Source organism: Larus michahellis, chromosome W (assembly GCF_964199755.1).
Source record: "Larus michahellis chromosome W, bLarMic1.1, whole genome shotgun sequence".
Taxonomy (NCBI): domain Eukaryota; kingdom Metazoa; phylum Chordata; class Aves; order Charadriiformes; family Laridae; genus Larus; species Larus michahellis.
This window is the reverse complement of record NC_133929.1, coordinates 2,272,272-2,285,740: the sequence shown is the minus strand read 5'-3', so window position 1 is coordinate 2,285,740 and position 13,469 is coordinate 2,272,272. Positions and strand designations below refer to the sequence as shown.

The 13,469-nt window shown below is 37.0% G+C and overlaps 1 protein-coding gene across 3 annotated transcripts in view; it reads left to right on the top strand.

Moving 5' to 3' along the window:
* LOC141735438 (ras GTPase-activating protein 1-like) overlaps positions 1-13,469 on the top strand; it is a 77,391-nt gene that overhangs the window by 25,489 nt on the left and 38,433 nt on the right. For all 3 annotated transcript variants that reach the window (XR_012584723.1, XR_012584724.1, XM_074568195.1), the window contains exons 9-11: positions 7,492-7,570; positions 10,014-10,134; positions 12,117-12,273. Coding sequence is in view for 1 of the 3 variants with exons in the window: in XM_074568195.1 (XP_074424296.1) it covers positions 7,492-7,570; positions 10,014-10,134; positions 12,117-12,273 (357 nt within the window). In the remaining 2 variants the exon portion in view is untranslated. The remainder of the gene's footprint in view (positions 1-7,491; positions 7,571-10,013; positions 10,135-12,116; positions 12,274-13,469) is intronic.

Here is a 13,469-nt window from a genome sequence, read left to right as displayed (position 1 = left end):
GGTGGTAACTGCCCCAAATTATTTACCATAAGATCTACTGCATAGGACAACAAATAAGAAGCAGGAAAAAAGGAATAACTTTCTGTAGGCTTTTTAATTCTTGTACTGGTTTATTTGTTATGGACACTGGAAGAAGGAAGTCTTTAAAAATATGAAGACTAAGGTGAATTGTTGTATGGAACAATCAGAAGTGTCTGAAAAGCATCAAATGACATTGAATCCAAAACAGAAACATAGGAAGTATGAATTTATGCAAGATAATGAAATTATTTATGAGCATTTCTTGGGGTAGAGAGAACATCTGTTTTTCTTCTCTATAATTTATCTAAAAACATAGAGTTTGTCTTCAAGGTGAAAAACTAAAGTTTGAAGAAGTGCCGCTTGTTTAAATGCATCTGTTAAACAGTTTTCATTGATCTTTTTTATAATAAGCTATTTCTTTAAATGCTCTGAAGGTATCTGCTTTAAATATGAAACTAGTATTAGACTGGAACTTTAAAAAATCATCCTTGGTAGTAGTGTTGTGTCATGGCTTTGGCCAAATTGGCCAATGGCCAGCGACAGATGCTCTCCTCCAACCTCTTGTACACGGAGAGGAGGAGGAGAGATAAAGAGATTTACGAGTTTAGAAGAAACTAAACTACTTTAATGAGATATTAATAATAAAATAAAAAGGAAAATAATGAAATAGATACAGTATATACAAAACCGTATTAAGCTCCCAGGATGATGTCACCAGCAGGCACTGGGGAAGTCCCAGACTGGACTCAGCAATGGGTGGGAACTGGGTTCCACAGATGGAGTCAGGAACACACGGATTGGGATCAAAGGCAGATGAACAGACAAGGTCCTCCTCGTACGTCAGCCATTGAAGGAAGAGAGTTGACCCTTTGATCCCTCAGCTTTTATACTGAGCATGGGGCAGATGGGATGGAATACCCCTGTTGGTCAATTTTTGGGTCACCTGTCCTGTCCGCTTCTCCCTGCAGGTGGGACCCCTCTACGCTTTTCTGTTTCTGACCCTCCAACAGGGCAAATAATGAAATTAGCTGACCTTGGTTGTTATAGCAATAAGTATAATCAAGAGCCTCTGTGCGTACCATTCCTTGGCACAAACTGTCTTATCACTCTGAACGAACCGTTTTAGATGCAATATGCTGTTAATTTCAGAGAGTTAGAAGAGGCCTAGCTAAGAAGTAAAATTACTGAACAGAAAGTTGGTTCTGTTTTACCTCAAACCAGGACATGTTGTTTCTCTTAATATTCTTCTCTTGCTGTTTTAGCAATTGTAAGTGGGATTAAAAAATGGATAAAATAAAGCCAATCTGTTCTTTGTTTGCAGAGTATTAATCACAGTTATAGTCACATAAATTGCAGACCAAAGATTTTCCATACAAAAGTAAGAGCCTGAAGAATAGTAAGGAAACCAACTCAAAGGTTGGCTATTGTTTTATTTCCCGTGTAATTTGAATATCCAGACATGGGACTGAAATGTCCGCAACCTATATCAGCAATGCTATGTCTCTGCCTATATTCCAAAAGCAAGCCAAAATTATTCTGGGTGATCATGGGGAAAATTTTACTAACTGTGTATCATGAAATCTCAAACAGAAAATATATACTTACTAGCCTGTGGCAACACCATCCTCAACACACTCTCTTTCATCTCATTTCAGAAGCTAAGCAGCATTGGGCCCAGTTAGTACTTGGATGGGAGACTGCTTGGGAATACTGAGACCAGGTGTTGTAGGCTTCCAGCAAAGGACCATGAAGATGATGAAGGGATTAGAGTATCTGTCATATGAGGACAGGTGGAGAGAGCTGGGACTGTTCAGCTTTGAGAAGAGAGGGCTGGGGGGGAGAAATCTTATCACTGTGTATAAATACCTGATGTGAGGGAGTAGAGAGAGAGACAGACTCTTTATAGTGGTGGCCAGTGACAGAAAAAGAGGCAGTGGGCACAAATGGAAATACAGAAAATTCCATCTGAACACAAACCGCTTTTTTTTTTTTTTTTACTGTGAGAGTCATCAAACATTCGAAGAGGGTGCCCAAAGACATTGTGGAGTCTTCATCCGTAGAGATACTCAAAACATGACTGAACAAGGTCCTAAGCAATCTGTTCTTGTTAACCCTCCTTTGAGATGGGGACTTGAACTAGATCATCTTGGAGGTCCCTTCCAACCTCAACTATTCTGTGAATAACTTACATCATTTACAGGGGTTTTCTGTTCGATGTGGGGTTCTTTTGTTTGTTGTTTGGTCTTTGTTGTTGTTGTTGTTTAGAATAGTTCCAGTTGGAAGGAACCTACAGTGATCATCTAGTCCCGGACTGACCAAAAGTTAAAGCATATTACTAAGGGCATTTTCAACCTTTCTAGGAAGCCTGTTCCAGTGTTTGACCACCCTCTTGGTAAAGAAATGCTTCCTAATGTCCAGTCTGATCCTCCCCTGACACAGGTTTGAGCCATTCCCCTGTGTCCTGTCCCTGGATCCCAGGGAGAAGAGCTCAGCACCTCCCTCTCCACGTCCCCTCCTCAGGAAGCTGTAGAGAGCAATGAGGTCGCCCCTCAGCCTCCTTCTCTCCAAACTAGACAAACCCAGAGTCCTCAGCCACTCCTCATAGGACATGCCTTCCAGTCCTCTCACCAGTTTTGTTGCCCTCCTCTGGATGCAATCTTACCTTCACATCCTTTTTAAATTGTGGGGCCCAGAACTGCACACAGTACTCAAGGTGAGGCCGCACCAATGCTGAATACAGCGGGATAGTCACCTCTTTTGAGCGGCTGGTTATGCTGTGTTTGATGTACCCCAGGATGCGGTGTGCCCTCCTGGCTGCCAGGGCACACTGCTGACTCCTATTGAGCCTGCTGTCAACCAGCACCCCCAGATCCCTTTCTGTGGGGCTGCTCTCCAGCCGCTCCTCTCCCAGTTTATACTTGTGTCCAGTGTTACTCTGTCCCAGGTGCAGAATCTTGTCCCTCAAGAGAGTCAACAGCACCTCCCAGTTTAGTATCATCAGCAAACTTGCTAATGGTGCATTCAACTCCTGTGTCCAAATCACTGATAAAAATATTGAACAGAACTGACCCTAGAATTAAGGCCTGAGGAACACCACTGGTGACTGGTTGCCAGCCAGATGTAGCCCCATTCACTACAACCCTTTGAGCCTTACTGTTCAGCCAGCTCTTCACCCAGTGCACCGTGAACCTGCTCACAGTTGGACAACTTGTCCAGAAGGATGCTGTGAAGGACAGTACCAAAAGCCTTACTAAACTCCAGAAAAACTACATCTGCGCCTTCCCTTTATCCACTAGGCAGGTGACCTTATTGTAGAAGGATATTAAATTAGTTAGACAGGACTTTCACTGTTGTGAAGCCATGTTGACTGTGCCTGATGATTGCATTGCTCTTTAAATGCCTTTCAATAGCATCCACTGTGAACTTCTCCATAATTTTTCCAGGTACTGAGATTAGACGAACAGGTCTGTAGTTCCTTGGGTCTTCCCTCATGGCCTTCTTGTAAACTGGAATAACGTTGGCTAGTTTCCAGTCAGCGGAGACCTCCCCAGACTCCCAAGACGTTTGGCAGATGATTGAGAGGGGTCCTGCTGTAACATCCGCTAGCTCCTTCAGTACTCTAGGATGAATCTCATGAGGCCCCATGGACTTGAGAACATTCAGCTGATACAACTGGCCCCTTACAATTTCAGTGTCCACAAATGGAAGGTCACTGTACTGCAGTCACGGTCATCTGACTAAGGGGACCGGGCACCCCAAGGTCTATCAGTATTATTGAATATTGAGGAAAGAAAAGCATTGATTGCCTCTGCTTTTTCTTCATCCTTATTTGTCAGGTGACCATCTTCAAGTATCAGTCCAGTGTTTTTCTTAAACCTTGTCTTGCTATAAACATACTTAAAAAATCCTTTCTTGATATCTGACACAACACTGGCCAGTTTCAACCCTAGTTGAGCTTTGGTCTTTCATGTCTTCTCCCTGCGTATCTGAACCACGGCTCTAATCTTCCTGTGAAGCCTGACCTCGCTTCCAGAGATCATACAATTTCTTTTTCCTCCTGAGAACCAAGAGGGGTTCCCTGTTCAGCCAAGCTGGTCTTCTACCCCACTTGCTTGGCTTAGGACACGATGGAATTGCCTGTTCTTGTGCTTTTAAAAGGTGGTTCTTAAAAACTGACCAGCACTCACAGACCCCTAAACCCTCAAAAGCAGATTCCTAGGGAACACTGCTAACTAACTCCCTGAGTAGCTTAAATTTGCTCTCTTGAAATCCAGGGTAGCAACTCTGCTGACCTTTTTTCTCGTTACACTGAAAATTTTAAACTCATCCATTTCGTGGTCACTGTGGCCAAGACAGCCACCTACCATCACATCTCCTATGAGTCCTTCTCTATTCACAAACAACAAGCCTAGGAGGGTACCTTTCCTAGGTGGCTCACTGAGTACTTGTGACAAGAAGTTATCTTCCACAAACTTCAAGAATTGCTTGTCACAGCAGTATGATATTCCCAGTTATGTCTGGGAAGTTGAAATCTGCCATAAGGACAAGGGTGACCGATCCAGAGATTTTTCCTAATTGCCTGTAGAATACCTCATCAGCGATAACATTCTGGCTGGGTGATCGATAGTAGACACCCACTATGACATCTGCTTTGTTTTCCATCCCCCTAATACTCACCCAGAGGCTCTCAACTACATCATCCCTACCTGTAAGTGCTGTACAGTCACACCTCTTACATACTCACTCTTACATACTCTCACTCCCTTACATACGGTGCAACTCCTCCACCTCGCCTGTCCTGCTCCCTCCTGAACAGCCTGTAGCCCTCCATCCTAGCACTCCAGTTGTGGGATTCATTCCATCAAGTCTCCCTAATACCAGTGATATCATAGGTCTGGGAACTGACTAACTGACATGTCAGCAGTTGGAATAACTCTTAATTCACCCATTAAGGATTAAAGAAATTATACTGGTCATGATGATGAGATACTTTTAAAATTATCCTGGTAGCTAGGATCTGGGCAGCCTAATAAGCCCTATGCTAAACATTTTACAATTACTAAACTGTAATATAGTATTGAGATTCATTTTTATTTCTCTATATCAAACCAAGTTTAACCATTCAGGTTTTTAATTCATATTTATTTATACTTTCCTCGATGCACTTTGTGTAAGTAGGATTTTGTTGCTGTCAGACGCTGAAAAGAGTTATAAACCCTTTTTTCCTGTTCCTTAGATTCTTTTTGTGGTGAGTCTGATTTCATGCTTTACATTTTATATGTTAGATAACTTGGACCACTTGCAAATTCATTCTCAAGTGTATTTGAAGCTATGTGGTATCTTTCTGTTTGCAGTGTTTGGCTTGTTCAGTCATTTGGGCTGCTTTAGTGGTAAGATAATATACAATGACCATCTGAGTTGAGTTAATCACTCCATCAAGGCATAAAGTCCTAGTCTATATGGCACTCTAACTCCAAAATGAGTTTTCGAATACAGCTCAGTTTATTCTTCAGCTCATTTTACAACATTGGAAGAAATCAGGCAATTGCTTTTTATGTTGAGGGGTGACTCCTGTTTTTATAACCAAGGAAGGAGAGGAGGTATTGACAGTCAAGGTATTCTGAATTTGATGAATGAGGAAAAAATTATATAAAGCTGTTTTATTATTGATTGCCCTCATAACAAGATGTTGGCAATAGCTCTTCAACATGCAAAATATGAGTGATTATTTTATGCAGTGTGGTATAGTTTAAATCTTTATGGAGAAAATGGCATATGCATATTGCATATCAACAAAAATTTAAATTTTTAGTAATACTGAGAAATTCAAGTCACTTTACAAACCTGAAAAATAAAAGTGTTTGTGGGGCATTGACTTAACAAGCATACACTAGTTCATAGCTTTAGAAGAATGAGATAGAAAAAAAGCAAACAGAGATTTCTTTCTATTGTTTTATTTACATGTTTTTATGATCATTTTTATAGTATCCTATATCTTTCCTTTGTACAAAATTTTATTTAACTGTAGTAGGACAAAGATTTATCACACATGCCTTATTCTTTACATTTTCACACACAGCTAATGGTATTTATGAAGTGAGAAAACACATAAAGTATATTTTTGTTCTCCGCTTAATTACTTAGTTCTTTATTTTCAGGTTGATATTTTGTATATGAATGATTCATCTGTATTGATGTTAACGTTACTTCTCTTTATTACAGTGAAACTTTCAATAACTGCAAAAATAAAAGCATCTCAAAGATACATTGAATTTTAGCTTGTGTCTGTCACTACTACTCTCCTGATCCTTCAAAATACAATTTAAACCTGATTCTGGTAATTGGAATGCAAGCTTCCCTGTAGAGGAGTGTTGCTGACTGGGTAGTTAATTTAACATGATAGCTCATTGATTTTGAAGTATAATCTGCATAATCCATGTTACAAAACTTTTTATTTCTCACTCCTGACTTCCTAGAAAGAAATTGCTTTGCACTGTTTGAAGCATCTCCCATTCCCCTTCCCTAGTTACTCTAGGACTTTGAAAATAAAATAGCAATTTTCAGCCTGGTTTGAGAGCTGGGAAATGCACGTGTGTTACTTGAATGTGGAAAAGGTAGTGTACTCATTTGGCATTGTGGTGGGTTGACCTTGGCTGGACACCAGGTGCCCACCAAGACCCTCTCTCACTCCCCCTCCTCAGTGGAGCAGGAGGAGAAAATAAGATGAAAACTCGTGGGTTGAGATAAAGGCAGTTTAATAAAGAAAAGCAAAGGCTGCATGCAGAAGCAAAGGAAAACAAAAAGATTTATTCTCTACTTCCCATCAGCAAGCCATGTCCAGCCACTTCCTGGGAAGTAGGGCCTCAATATGTGTAGCGGCTGCTTTGGAAGACAAACGCCTTAATAACGAATGCTCCCCCTCCTCCTCCTTTCTCTCAGCTTTTATTGCTGAGCACAATGTCATATGGTATGGAATATTGCTTTGGTCAGTTTGGGTCAGCTGTCCTGGCTATGTCCCCTCCCAACCTCTTGCCCACCCCAGCCTGCTGGCCTTTGGGGATGAGGAGTTTGGGAGACAGCCTTGAGATGCCGTGTGAGCACTGCTCAGCAGTAGCCAAAACTAGTTTATCACATTCTAGCTACAAATACAGAGTACAGCACTATGAGGGCTGCTATGGGGAAAGTTAACTCCATCCCAGCCAGACCCAGTACAAGCATTTTTAACAACTAATTGAAAATTTTCCGTGGAGTTTAGAATTAATACATTATGAGTACAGTTCTGTGAATTTTCTTGACTTCAATGTATTAGTAAATTTTCATTGCTGCAAATGAGATTATGATGTTTAACACTTGATTTTTATTATAAATTTGTGAGGAAATGTAGTGTGATTACATGGAAAAGCAAATTCTCATACAGAGGAAAAACTAACTGGTTTAACATCTTAAATCTTATTTCTCTTATTTGAACAGTATTGCTGAGATCATTGAACATTATAGAAAAGAACAGATTGTTGAAGGATATTACCTTAAAGATCCTGTTCCAGTGCAGGTAAAACTTCATCTCTGAGCACTTGTTATTGAAGATATTGACTTAATCCTCAAATATTTATAATATAGGAACTGAATTACAGTAGAGGTATCTGTGATAGTTAAGCAGCATCATCCCCTCCTGATTTTTTGTTTTGAGCTTGTGTGTTTCTTTCATTTTATCCTCATATGCATTCACTTATCTAAAGTTGGCTTCTATTAAACAGAAGATATGGTAAGCTTTGTCTGTGCTCTGGGGTGTAAATGCTCCGTCTTGTGTCCCCAGCTCTCATTTCTGATTGAACCAATGCCGTGCCTTAATACCATGTTGGGTTGAGGGGGGGAACTAGGCTGCCTTTCATTCTTCTGTGTCTGGTGTCTTTCTTCCCCCAGAGAAAAACCTATATGCACAGAAAAGCTTCAGAGATGATCAGGGGGCTGGGATTACAGGGCATGTTCTGGAACATTGTTGCCCTGTAGCATAAATTCATCCTAAGAGACCACCAATAATAAACAAACCACATCATCTAGTTTTTCATAAAGTTATAGCTAGTTCTAAAGTATATTTGTATACTTTGTTCCCTATCTATTCTCAAACTTTCCTGTTTTGATGGTTAGAAATTTAGTTTTAATTTCCAACCTAAATAGTTACCCCTTTGTTAGATCTATTTTATTAATACATGGAACATTTCTTGTATTCTCCATTAGTCAACTCACTAAGCTGAGCATACCAAACCTGTTTTTTGTCTCTTCATAACATTCTTGTAGTTGCCCTACTATCACCGATTCCAGTGTGAATTTGTGTTTCTTCAATGTAATGGACCAGAACAGCTCAGAATACCATGTCATTAGTAATTCCTTTTTTCTGTGAGAGTACTTACCAGATATTAGAATACTAGATACTAGAATACTATCTGTGTCGTTATCGTAGCCACATTATATTATATTGTTTTCTATTGGTAAGTATCAACAAGTGCAAATTTTACATTGTATTACTAGACTTATGCTTTATTATTCTGATCATTCCTTTATTGTTGAGTGGCTTGTCATCAATGCTTCCCAGTTGTCTGCTACTATTAACTCACGCTCTGTAATGTGATTGAGACAAATGTGAGGAAATTTGAATTCTGAGACTGATCCTTGAAAAGCTTCACCTAGTGACTTTCCTTGTTCTATGTAATTCTTTTTGGATCGTGGCAATCATCTTCACTTTGGCAATTTGTATATCCACTTATGGTTCCTGTATCAATAACTTTCTCTGCATTGACTAATTTTCCATGTGAGACTGCATAAAATTCTTTTAAGTTATTCAGATATATTTGTGACTTTCCTTTGTTGTTTTTTTTTTAAAAAGTTATTGGTGGTGTAATTACATCTAGTTGTGTGTTCTCCCACATACTGTCATCTGTTTTTGAAGTAAAAATTTCAGAAGTCTTGTGTACTATTCAGTTCCATCTAATAGACTTCCTGTTTTTAATTTGAAATTTACTTTACATTTTCACTAGATCTGTTGTTTTGTACATTGTTTCTTTCATAGCTATGTTATGGAGATTATCTTGAGTTAGTAAAAATTTGTATATTGCTTCCATTGTGAGTCCTATAATTCCTTTTACTGAAATGTTTTTCATCTTGCCTTTGTCATATTGTTCAAACCCATAATTCTTATAGATATATGGGGGGAAGGGAGAAAAGGTAGAGTATTTAGTGTGGAGCCAGTGCACGTATCACTTCATCTCAATACTGTTCTCACTACTTGACAGTCTTGCTTTTCATGTTTTCTTACGGCTAAAGAACTTTTGCTGATCAGCTGACTCGGTAAGGTCAAACTTGGCTTGGCATTTGGCCATTCTAGCTTGGTATTTACATTTCCAGATCTTAGTTTTCTATGTGAATTTATCCTTTTTCTATTTCCTGTTTCTACTTTTTCCTATTGTTTTTTGTTAGAATGATACCCATTTAGGGCATGAGTGCTAATAACATTAGTGAGGGACTGTGCAACTTTGTGTGTTAATCATTCCATTTAATTGTGACCTGCCCCATTCTTGTTGATTCAGAGTTTATCCTTAATTACTCAGTCCCAAAAGCCTCGGTAGAAGACAGTTAGAAGCTAAATAACCTTTAAAGACTTGTGTAAATTTTGCATAAATCACTGTAAAAAATGCTGCTTTCTATTTAGTGTTAAAAAAATAAATACAGATGTTACTTTGTGAAAGTTGGTCTGTATTTAAACCTTATTTTTCTTCTCATATTATAATTCTGGCCTAATCATTCCACAAGAAATAGTTATATTACTTTTCTGGCAAAGGTATTGTATTAAATTATATTAGTTTTTTTAAACACATGAGAGAATAATAATAAAGAATTGGTAGCATTCAATAAAATTTCAGTTACAGCTTCATAGTGTGCAATTGTTTCACAGTGATTTCTGAGCTTAAAAAAAAGTTGATTTCTTCCTTGTTTACCAGCATCAAGAACAAGTGCTTAATGATACAGTGGATGGAAAAGAAATCTACAATACAATTCGTCGCAAAACAAAGGATGCTTTTTATAAAAATATTATCAAAAAAGGATATCTTCTGAAAAAAAGTGAGTTGTGTTTGCTTCTATGATTTTTTTTTTCTAAAAAATGCAGATATGGATGCATATTTTGTGTAGTATTTGTACTAGTGGAGGCAAAATTTAAGTGAGTAAAAGGTGGTAGAAAGCCTGTAAAGGGTATGAAAGGTTCTTTTTCCTTAAGAAGTACTTAAATAGAAAGACATAATACATAAAATGACCTGTAATATGAAGATGTTGATTGGCAGTTCTTTCCAAAAAATCAAAACAGCACAAAAACTAAGCACCTTTTTTCAAAGGTAACATTCAGAATCATTAAATGAAGTGCATTTTCATAAAATGTATTCATATTTAATGCACAACTTGTTTAAATTTAAGATGATCACATGGATTAAAGAGAGCTAGATTAATGTAAATCAGTACATTCATTGGAGACCAGAGCTGGTTTAATTTTGTTATTCCAAGTTAGGTAATATGTTTAATTTAAAAATGTATATTCTGGTATACAAGGTACATTGAGACTTTTTTAAGGTTCTAACACTGACGCAGTCAACATAGCATAGAATAATTGGATTAAAAGCTGACTGACTCATCTCAATATATCCCTGAAGAATTACCATGGAGCAAGATTTTGAAGTTCTGAGGAAGCTAGTCCCTTTCCAAGTATCATGATTTATTTTTATTCATGTTTCCACTAAAGTTGATTTTGAAAAAATAAAAAAAAAAAATTAAAAAAGAGTATTAACATTTCTGCATATGGCAAAGGCAGTAGCTAAAACAATAAGTACTAGATAGTGATTTGGATAGCAAGCAAAAGTGAGAAAGAAGGTAAGCATTTAAATGTAGCCAAATTTAAAAGATGCATTCAAAGGAAATTCAGAGGAAAACTAGATCCTCTGAATAAAGTAAGGAAAGCATCTCTTCTCTTGAGAGTGCTAATTCTGAGAAAATGTGTAGAGGGATGGGGATGTGGTAGGGTGGGGAATCAGCTGAGAATGCACTTGAAGTGAAAATCTTTACCTAAAAGGGATAATGAGATACTTTAAATGTGCAAGTAGGAGTACTGAGTAGGTGTGGAGAGATGCACATACCTGCATACAGAACAGAAATTTAATAAAATCACTCTTCCATCTAGTAGAGTATAATAACTGTATGTTAAAGTTAGTTTTCCAGAACAGTAAGTACTAGTGCTTGTTTATGAAGGGCTGTGGTGGATCTATGATGATCAAGTTGAAAATTAAAGCTGAATGTTTTTCTAAAAGGTACTGTGGTTTATGTATGAATTAGTTGCAGAAAGTTCCTTATCAGTTGTAATTCAGAGGACAGTAAACAGCGAGTGATTTATTTTTGGTTTAGTCAGTGGCTAAATCTGGATTTTACTGATACATCTAATGTGTCTTCCAACAAACCCTGACATTTAAATCAAAGGTTATTATTTAAAAAATTTTTTTTTCTGAAACATGTGGAACTGGTCAAATTTTTGGATATAGGTGGTGTGTTTAGGGCATGGTTCTGATCCAAGTTTGTATATTGTATTCCCATTTATATTCTTCAGTCATTCTGTTTTAAGATATTGTGATGCAATCTGTTATGCTGATCAGTTGATTAGAGTTTAGGAATAATTTTCTCATGTCAAGAGAAATCTACTTCTTAATTAAAATAGCCATAATAAATTGGATCATTTTGATCATCAAATTGAAAACTGTATAGACACAGTCTTCCCACTGATATGAACGGAGCTCATATGCACTTGCTTGATCCTGTTGAGATTAATGAAAATGTTAGAGAACCATCTAAAATTGTACCCGAATCTGTGAAGAGGATCTAGTTTTAGCTACATGCTGCAAAAAATTGAGTATGTATACTGATGTTATTGCTTAAGCGTGATTAACTATACATTGTTTTTCTGTTTGTATTTTGCAAAATCCTTACCTGCCCTCTTTTTTCTTCATTTACAAAATTTACATTTTCTTTAAAACAACATTGTAACTTCTTACTTGCTTTCCTTACAGGTAAAGGAAAGAGATGGAAAAACTTGTACTTTATATTGGAGGGAAATGATGCCCAGCTTATTTATTTTGAAAGTGAAAAACGAGCCACAAAACCTAAAGGATTAATAGACCTTAGTGTGTGTTCAGTCTATGGAGTACATGACAGTTTATTTGGCAGGTGGGATGCTGGCTTTTAATTCTTGTACATGCAGCAGGACAGTTAACTACTAGTTTGAGGCATATACACTAATGAACAGCCTGGCACAATAAGCTTGCTTTTTTGACATCTGAGCCCTGGTAACTGTCCACGTGTGTTTTTTTAGCTTTTGCTGATTGTGAAATGAAAGCATTGTGACTTTTAGTTTGTGTTGCATTTTATTCCATAGATGGTGTAGATTGCAAGAGCATATGTAGACAGATTTAACTGATTAATGGTAACTTGTTAAGCCATGGCAACTTGATTGCTAGCAACAAATTCTAGTAAGAAATTTTAGAACTTAGTCTTAAGATTTTCTCATGTAATATGATGTAATAATGATTTGGCCTTTTGCATTGTCATTTTTCAATATTGTGTATTAATTGTTCCACATTTCATATTACAGGCGTTAAAAAGATTACAAAGCAACTGTATTGAGGGTTTTAATCCTGTTGAACCGAGAATTGATAAGATCAAGAATTTTGTCAATTCCAAAAGATCTGCATTCTTTTGTCGATAGGTATTAGAAAGATAAATTAATTAGATAACTTATCAGTGCTTTTCTATTTAAGAATCAGTAAGAATGAGATTAGACCAACATTAGAACAGTAAGTTAGTTCATATAAGCAAACATTTTACAAATTATTTTTGTAAGATAATTAGATTCAGAGATAATTTTCACAATTTAATTTACTGTACTAATTTTGATTATTCAAAATATGTCAACTGCAAGCGATGTGATTATTGGCAAAGAAGTTGAGAATCAAAACACTTTCTGATATCATTGGTAACTAAGATGAAAGAGGTCATATCTTTTTTTTCATTGTTAATTACAAAAAAATGCACAGTCCTGTGTGATATAGAAGAAAAAGATGCATTTACTCCTACAAATGTTATTTTTTCATAACAGATAGAAAAACACATTAAACAAAAGCTCTGGTTATTCCATGCATCTTAATATTTATTAAAAGTATTTAATCAACTTTAAGTCTTTTCACAGAGATAATGTGAAGATAGATGTTTAAAATTAGTGGCATTTCTTAAGCTGCAAAGATCTGGTGTTCTTGCATCATCTGATTTTTATACACTTCTCAATCATTTTGAAAAATCTACACAATTATTGCAATGAGGAGCTATAGATATGAGAGTACCATTTAAAAAACACCTACTGAAATGTT